Source organism: Silene latifolia, chromosome 11, assembly GCF_048544455.1.
Source record: "Silene latifolia isolate original U9 population chromosome 11, ASM4854445v1, whole genome shotgun sequence".
NCBI classification, from domain to species: Eukaryota; Viridiplantae; Streptophyta; class Magnoliopsida; order Caryophyllales; family Caryophyllaceae; genus Silene; species Silene latifolia.
In genome coordinates, this window is record NC_133536.1 from 201,562,269 (window position 1) to 201,571,760 (window position 9,492).

General features: G+C 38.3%; 1 protein-coding gene across 1 annotated transcript; it reads left to right on the forward strand.

The window, feature by feature from the left end:
* The first annotated feature begins 7,736 nt into the window (after positions 1-7,736).
* LOC141615323 (PLAT domain-containing protein 1-like) lies at positions 7,737-9,208 on the forward strand. Its single transcript, XM_074433729.1, has 2 exons — positions 7,737-7,863; positions 8,456-9,208. Exons 1-2 carry the CDS (start codon positions 7,783-7,785, stop codon positions 8,870-8,872), a joined length of 498 nt encoding a protein of 165 aa, XP_074289830.1. The 5' UTR covers positions 7,737-7,782; the 3' UTR covers positions 8,873-9,208.
* The last annotated feature ends 284 nt before the right edge of the window (positions 9,209-9,492 follow it).

Sequence of the window (9,492 nt, forward strand, 5' to 3'; positions counted from 1 at the left end):
CCATTTCCCACAATAAACAACCCGTGTTACTAAAGACCAACCCGTTTCACATCAAAAGGTGCTAGTCTGACCCAAGTCCATCCAAGACAATACGAGCCATGATGAAAGACAAAAGGCTCAATCATGAGAAATGACCAAGATCAATATCCAAAGCCGTAGTTATGCCTATAGCCCAAGACAAAAGAGTCAAAATAAGAAGGCTCAATCCGCCATGTCAATATCCAAAGTCAAAGTTATCCTCAAAGAACCTAAATCAATAATTTGAGCAAAAGCCAAGATAAGTTCTAGACCAAGAATCCAAATCTAAATCAAGAACAAGCCTATGATCAAATGCTATACAGAATACTACTGAAGTCTATATAGAATCAAGACATCAATCAAGATGGTCATCTAGCACCCTCACTTAGCCTTTCACACATCACACACCCTAAGTCCTTCTCGAGACCGTTACAGGGAGATAGTTAGGAATTTTGAGAATCTTCTCAAGCTCGTCAAGTATACCCATCCTTTAGGGCCAAGACATGGAAACTTGATCCCACGCCATTTTAACCTACCTTTATGTGCTCAGGCTACATCAAGCCAAGAGACTCCATTTCCAAGCCACATTACAAGCCGTAATCCCATCAAGCCTTAACTCCACAAAATCAAGCTCCAGATATTTGCTCATCAAAGCCTCTTATTACCGAGCTCCACATTCCAAATATCCAATCCAGTTTCACCTTGACCCATACACGGAGTCTTCAATACTTTGCTACCCAGAACGGGACATACCCAACACCCTTAGGGTCCACTCTAAGTGTGCTCACACGACAAGGAAATTTTTTACAAAATTAATTATACCTCTTTGGTCTATGATCAGAGGGAGTTATCTCAAATCGATTCTTCGAGTCACCAAAGGAAAATACTCTCCTGACCCGTGCACTTTAAGGCCCTAACAACATAGCTTAGGCACACACTTGAACTACGATCTGGTTTGATTTCACCTTTCCAGGTGGATACGTAGGCAGTCCTTTCTTACACAAGAAGGATACAACCACAACACCCAAACAAAATTAACCAAACCTCAGAACTACGATCTGGTTTGATTTCACTTCGCGTAAATACGTAGGCAGTCCTCAAGGACACAACCATCCCAACTTTCAACCTCAATTATCAACCATCCCAACTTTCAACCTCAATTATCAACCATCCCCACTTCCAACTTTCAATCTCAATTAACATCCCTTCCACAACCAATACCTCTATACTGGGGCTCCTTATTGTCGTCCAGTCTCTTTTACCAAAAGTCCAGAGTCATCTTCTCATCCTGGGGGCTTCTCTTCCGAGATGCCACTCTTCCTTTATTCCTCTCTCATTTGAGTCTAGCTAGTGCTCGGTCCAGGCGATGATAAGGTCTTAGATCGATTCTCCAACTCATCGTGCCTCAAGAGGGGTCTCTTTTACAGCAAGTGGCAGCAAAAGATGTCCTAGTAGACAGATGATCCATGGCTCATGCCTTGCCTTTAATATGCCTTCATCATCCTTGCAATTATTCTACCTTTGGAATCGATACGCATTGTCACCCACACTTGGCTAGGGGTTGCGCATACTTAAACAAAGTCTGTCAAAGTCATCTCTGTGTCGCGTCAAATATAAGTTAGTGTCGCGTCAGTCAAACTTAAGTCTACATTTTGCGTCGTGTCCTAGTAGGTCTACGCGGCGTCAGTCACGTGTCTAAAGCCCATTGAATATGCATAATGCATTACAAACGACAAACTTCTTTGAACAAGTTTTAAACGACTTTTATAAAGAAACACCTTTTGCAAAACCTATGTGTTCGCTCATTCGAGGTCCATGTGATAATCGCTTACGTGCATATATTAGATTGAATTCTTGTGTGGCTACTAACCATGCAGGTAAGTATCAGAAGCAGTGCTCGCTCCGACTAGGGGCTTCACCCAAGTCTTCATTCTCCCCAGGTAGAGATTTTTTGCAAAGATTGCTCACTCAAGATTTCTTCCATGACGATCAAGATGTTCCTAGTCGTCAAAATATTTGTCCCCAAATAGCGATATTTTTGCAAAGATTGCTCACTCAAGATTTCTTCCATGACGATCAAGATGTTCCTAATCGTCAATATATTCCCCAACAAGAGTTCGCTTGAGACCGACGCAAGCAGATTCAACCTTAAGTTTTTGCCAGAGTTCGCTTGAGACTGACGCAAGCAGATTCCCCAGCAGTTTCTACCGACGTCCTGCTACCCTCAATATTATTGTTTCCTCACGGAGTTCGGCAAAGGTGTCGTTCTCCAGAAGTTCCCAAACCAAAGCCTCCTTCCTTAGGTTCGTAAACCCAAAGTTAGGATTCTTACCCCCTAGATTCTTAGATCCCAAAATGGCCTGCTTTAGGTTCATAAACCTTTAACCTCTCACACCAACATCCTTAGGTTCATAAACCCATAAATCCTATTGGAGTTCCCATGCCTCAGAAAGCTTAAGCTTGGATGCATGTGTCCAAAACAACAATTAGTAAACCAGTAGTTCCTAAACTTAACCCTAGGATCCCAAATCCTCTTAGGTTCATAAGCCTTTAAGTTCCCATACCAGCCGTTCTTTTAGGTTCGTATACCCAGGTTCACACACCTAGCTTCTTTTAAGTTCCCAAACTCCTTTGAGATCACCTTTACCCCTTAGGATCATATTCCTTTAGGATCACCTTTTCCTTTTAGGATCATATTCCTTTAGGATCATCACTTCCTTAGAGTTCCTACACTCAAACTTTGGTTACCCCTTAAGTTGAACTTATATTTGACCTCCTTCCCGTCGATGCTTTCCTTTAGGGCCCCATACCCCAGCACAATCCTTATATGTCCTTTAGGTCTTACCCTTAGCTCCTACGCTCAACCTTAGCTCCTACGCACCTCCGGAAGCATCTCGAGAAAGAAGTCTCAGGTATGGTCTCTTCTTATGGCTGGCGAGCTTCCTTACGTAGTCTAATGGACTTTAAACGACCCTCCCCGATAGTCGACAGACTCTAAAATGTTCCCGACGACAGGTCCTTGGCTCAGACCCCTTGAGCCGCCTCGCGTCGCCATAGTCGTCAGGTTGTAATCTTCGATTGACCTGATGGCTATACTTTGACTTTCGCCTTGTCCAAGCCTCAGTCAAAGTGGGGGCTCTGTTAGACACCTCATTTCTGCACCTCCCGCAAACCACCCGGTGATGATTGGGCCGCATGTTTGATTCGCGGAACGATTTGTGACAGTTCGTAAGATTATCGTCAAGTGTTTGCTCAAATATTAATGTCTGCCTCTTAGTTGTCATCTACGTGCCGATACGGTCGTTTTGACAGTAATTAGAGTACATTTGGAGTCTGGGTCAAAAACCGTCTTCATTTCCTATAACCGTCAAATCCCGAGTCAAAGCAATGGGCTTGTCTACCTAAGGTTAGGATGTCATAAAATGTTGAGATTATATCTCGTTTTGAGTCTCAAGTCACTTCATTAGGCTAAACTAAAAGTTTACATTACAAAATGTGCATTTCATTTAGCTAAATTGACAACCCGAGCTTTAGGCCCAATTTACGAGGTCATAACGAGTTTTTTGGGTCGGGCCTATTTCACAGAAAGTTTTAGATCTCTTTCTTAGCTTTCCAACGCCACCGAAATCACCTTAATACGAGTCTTGTAGAGAAAGTTATGCCTAAAATACGACAGGCTGTCAAACGCGTTTTCTACGCGCGAGGAACCTACCGGGAAAGGACGCAAAGACAAGTCTTTGCGCCTCTTCCAAGGGACGCAGCTCTGCTGCGCCTTTTCCCAGGGTTTTCTTTTTGTCCAAGTTTCCGCGTTTAACCTAAGTCGGTTATTTCCGGATCTTTCCTTCCGTATCCTAGTCTTACCATAATTCCGTCGTGTGATTAGTATAAATAGGAGCCTTCGTTCCTCATATTTCTCACGCGAGTGTCCGCCCTTCTCTTCTCCCTTTGCATTCTAGACTTTGTTCTTACTAATTGGCGCCTACGTGCTTGGACTTCCGACCACGTAAGCTCGGATCTTTCCGGGTACCAGCCTCTCCGTTGCATGACCGACCAATTTGACCAACTACACTCAATCAACTTAAATTAATCAATCGTTTTCCTCTTACGAGGGCACTCTTTCTTTGCATTCGCGTCGAGCATCACTAATCGATATCTTAGTTCATCTCGTTCCGTCAACATGTAAGTCTGAGGGTGTATAATCCTTATTTATTTACTGTATTTTATTTATCGTACCATCATTGTAAGGTTTACGTCGAAAATATCATTAAAACCGATTTCTAAAACCGTCTTTAAAACCTCTTTTTATGGATTTTCAGAAGACTGACAGTCGAGAAAAGACGCAGCAACTGCTGCGCCTCTTCGAAGGAGCGCAGTTCCTGCTGCGCCTCTTCGTGAGGCTGCCGCAGTTCCTGCTTCTTTTCTTCTTCCCCGTCCTCTGTAATTCGTCTTTGTTTATTTGTTTTTCACTTGTTTTCTTAAATTCTTCGTTCATCATCATTAATATTCACATGTATATTGTATCACATAATTCCTTCGTCGTTAACATGTTTTAATTATTCAAATCCGACTTAAATCCCAAGTAATTCATATTTGCGGGTTTTCGTCATTAAATTCAAACCCGGATTTTAGAGATTCAATTTGTTCATATTGAGTTTCTGGAATTTATCATTGATATATTTGCATCCATATTCATTGTATATTCGTCATTAATTCGTCACATCCAACCTAGTTAATTGATTTCAATAGAGGACTCATTCATTAACATCGCTCCTTCATGTAATTAATCCGTGTGCATCCGTCTCATTCATGTTTACTGTTTTTATGACTAATTCATATGTAATTAAATGCATTAAATCACTTTCATCCGAGTAATTATATCAATCAATCATTAAATTTACCAATCGAACATAAAGATTTGCGATTCAGCTTCGCCACAGAACTCGCCCTTGGAATGACGCAAGAATCGCCGCGCTCTTCCAGGGCGCAATCTCTTCGCTGTTCCAGGATGATTTCTGTCCCTGAACTCCGTTTCTGCCTTGACCTAATTAATTAGGCTACGTATTAATTAACTATTACCTGTAATATCACGCTAATTCCTGTTCGTTAATTTGTTCTTTTTATTCCTTTATTCCTTCTCTCAAATTATCCGTTTTAAAGGTATTTTCGACATAAATCAATAAATCCTTTGTAATTAATGTAATTTTCATTATTGTAATTTATATTTATTGTATTTATTGCTTTTTATCATTTGTATGCTTTCACATGTAAATGGGCATTAAATCCTACTTCGACCCAATCGTATGCTAATTAATTGTCCACCGACTTAGTTAAATCTTCACATGCTAGGATTAATCTATGGATGTTGCATTGCATGCATATAGCCGACGATATATCAAGTACGAATAAACTTCCCTAATCATTAGTAGAGGCCGCTATCGAGGCGGGCGGGATTAGGTGTTCGATCAAAAGAGCTTCCTAATACGTACCCTCACCCCTTACTCCAGATCTCCGTGAGCACCCGTGTTCATTGGCATCCACGAGAGTCATTCTAGACATAGAATGCTAAGGGTAACGATTGCTTAGTGTTCATGTCACTACTTTGTGTCTTGACATGACACGAGGTATTCGAACGGTTCCAATTTCCCATAAAAATTGGTGGCGACTCCTTACAAAATGCAAACGCTTGTTCCCCGTTTTCACCAAGCGCCCCCGTGGGCGGCCCGCTGTCCACAGAAGGGTCAAATGTTGACGGATTTTTGTGTTCTTTAGTGTTTTGGAATCGTGGGACTTCCAATATTGTGAATATAGTCATAGAACCGGTCATGGATAGTTGGATATGTGCTTCAAAAGGTCAAGAACAGGTGCTTCTCTTGATACTCTGTTTTCACGAGGCGGAGGGCGTTGACTCATTTTCGTTACTATGGCACGAATTACAAAAGAAGGCACAAAGAAATACTTTAACTACTGCGACGAAGACAGAGAGACGAATCAAAAGATGCGAGAATCACTGAATTCCGTTAAGAAACGAGGGAGATATCAGATATAAAGGTTTGAAGTTAGGTACTCGAAATAGGATCGCAACATCGAACTGCTCGAAGAATTGGATTTCGACCAATCAAACACATGTAATTGGAAAAATGATTACCATAATAAGATGGATAGGCACGAATACCAAGACATATATGATATACTTGAAGACGGAAGTAAGAAAAATCCAACGCATCAAAAATCACACAAAACGATGGAGGAGAACACAGCTAAAGAAATAAGGCAACCATTAGAGCTTGTTTCACGAAAGAGTAAGACGAATATGACGGCTTACATAACATAAAATCAAAGTGAGATGTTGCGCACTAAAGATCTGATCGATTTAAAATAAATAAGGTCCAAAATAAAAATACGGGCTTTTAAAATCTAGCTCGAGCTATTCGAGCTAAAATGTCGAGATTTTAAGTAAAATATAAATGGGGTTTTAATACCGATATACTTTCACTATTTTAAAAATAAAGCCGAAAAGCGCTATTTTTTTTTTATAAACAAAAATAGATATTATTTTAACTAAAAATAAAATCTCGAAAACTATTTAAATAATTTAAATAAAGTGGAAAGATTAAATAAATTAGCTAAGAGAATACGTAAATATAAGATGGATACGAAATCAAATCAGAAAAACGGTGGGTGTTACAATATATGTTTTTGAGTATAGACATGAACAAAGTATATCGACCCCGATTACCATTTTACCCTAACTTGGTGCTTACACGTTTATTATACTCCCTCCAATTCATCATAATGATCTCCTTTGAGATGGACACAATACTTAAGAAAAATGAATAAAGAACAAATGTGGGGTTTGTTGATAGGAGATAGAGATGAATTATTATGAGTTAAATAAGGAGTTGTGGGGCCAAAACATTAAGGAAAGTAATAAAATAAGAGTAAAAAAGTTGTTTGGGGTTTGGTAATGGGAGAGAGTGATGAATAAAATAAGAGTAAAAGTTACCAAAAAAGAAAAGGGGAACATTACTTGAATAATCCGTTTCGGGAAATAGGGAACATTATAGCAAATTGGAGTGAGTATTTTTTTTGGTGAAATGCTTATTAAAATAAACCATATAACTCATACACCATACATTATACTCAGTTAAGATCACCTGTCTCACTTTTATGTCCCATCTCATGTCCCACTACCTTAAGATCTTGACACATCACACATAAGATAATAGAAATGGTAATAATATATATCATAGTGATTATGTGTCAATAGGAAAAGTGATGAGACACAAGATAAGACACAAAATGGGACAGAAGATCTGCACTGCATTATACTCTCTCCGTCCCGATCATTTGTTATCCTATGGTTTTGACACAAAGACCAAGGAAAAGCGAAAGAGCCAATTACTAAATGACAAGTTGAATAAATTGAGTGTGAATGATGAAATTAGATAGAAGAGGAGTACATCATCATATGACTTTTTCAACAAGGACAAATGTACGTTTATTACATTTTTTTTATGTTTATGTAACAAAAAACGTTGTACTTACTTAGTTGAATAGTTGTAACTCCGTACTTGATACATCAGTGAAAAAATATTTTTTTTTTTTTTTTTGGTGAAAAAATATTTTAAAAATATAATCTTCAAACTTTTGGTGTCCACTTTTCCTATAAAAGGCTATGATAATTGGTTATCAATCCACAACTTAAAATATTCAACAAATAACACAAACAAATAAATGAGTTTATATTAACAAAAAATAACAGTCATGGCATCATGTGGTGCATGTTTAAATGCTCTTATGTTCATGCTTCTCCTCTCTTTTGCTTGCGTTGCTCACTCAGATAGGGTAATAATTTAGTTTCAACTATAAAAGTTTATAGTTAAGGATCTCAACTCAAATATTGTTAATTTTTCTGTTAATTTTTACTTCTCTGACAAATTAAAATGTGTATGTATTTTATCTGCTTTTTTACGGTAACAGGAAATATAACGGTGTTAACGTTAAGGTCCTTAACTGACGATAATTTTAAAGTTGAATCTCTTAACTAAAAAACTTCAATAGTATAGGTCCTTCTTACCTTGGTGTTAACTCATCTTAAAATACCCAAAATGCTCTAATTAGCCTCTTTTAAATGTTTAGTCTTTACATTTTTGATTATTTTTTTTGTAATAATTTGTCATGTCATTAACATAAACATTGTTTACTCGATCGTAAACATGTTTTTTTTTTACAAATTTAAATGGTTTTAAAATATGAATTTTAGTAGTTTGGGTATTTTGAGAACATTTTAGTAAGTTTAAACGTATCAGATGTTTCAAAAAACATAGGGGTACCACGTAAAATTCGAAAAAACACAGTTTACCACATAGAAAAACCTTTTTTTTGATTTTTTTTTTTTCTTATATATGTGTGAGTATATTTGTTGATATGGTTGCAGGGAAACTGTGTGTACAGTATATACGTGAAGACAGCAGATGAGACATCTGCAGGAACAGATGCGAAGGTGAACCTAAAGCTATATGACAACCAAGGTAATATGGTGGAAATAGCAGACCTTGAATTGTTTGGACTTATGCCTAAAGGTCACAACTATTTCGAGCCTAATAATTTGGATGCATTCGCTATCCGAACTAAATGCTTAGCTAACCTCATTTGCAAAATCGAGTTGAGCCACGACAATACTGGTGATAATCCTGCTTGGAAAGTCGATTACGTGGACGTCACCACTGCTGTTCCCCAAATATATTGCACAACCAAGGACTTTGACATTGACGACATAATCTCGCCTATTGTTGTAAGGGACACCTGTGGCGGTGTTAAGGAATCCGTTCTCAAAATGCTAGACCTTGCTTGAGGGACATAACTTGGGTAAGAGTTAATGCAACTTAAAAGTTGCTTATCAAGATGTTTACCTAATATATCAACCATCGTGTCAGTTCGTGTTTTAGTTAATTTAGTACTACTCCGTATGAATGAATGAATGAATAAATAAGGTTGATTACATTATCATAAATTGTGCATATCAGCGATTTTCTATCGGATTCATCACATACAAATAATCATGGGAACTGGATACCTTGAAACAATCTAGCTACTGCTATAGTACCGGCTGGTGAGGTTCGGTCTAGTCAACAGGTTTACAAAAACAGGTAACTTGTTTTTAGTCCGGTCTTGAACCCTGTCCGGTCTTTGGATAAACAAAAAGATGGAGACTGGTTTTAGTTCCGGTTCGATCAAGTCCAACTTGAAAAAAAAAGGCACAAAAAACCTTTCTTGCCAAACCGGTCCGATCCAAATCCAAGAAAACCTACCAAACCAGATCGCATAAAATATTAAAAACATGACAATCTCTAAATTAAGGTCTGGAAATTTTAAAATGAAGATGATAGACGAATGTTGTACTCCGTATAATACAATAAACATACATAAACAAGAAAGTACCTAACGCGTTCACCTTGAGGGACCCTTCACCAT

Bases quoted from the DNA above. Each gene is read 5' to 3' on its own strand.
- LOC141615323 (XM_074433729.1), top strand. From the start codon at position 7,783: ATGGCATCATGTGGTGCATGTTTAAATGCTCTTATGTTCATGCTTCTC. The intron at 7,864-8,455 runs GTAATAATTTAG...ATATGGTTGCAG, and splicing joins GCGTTGCTCACTCAGATAGG to GGAAACTGTGTGTACAGTAT.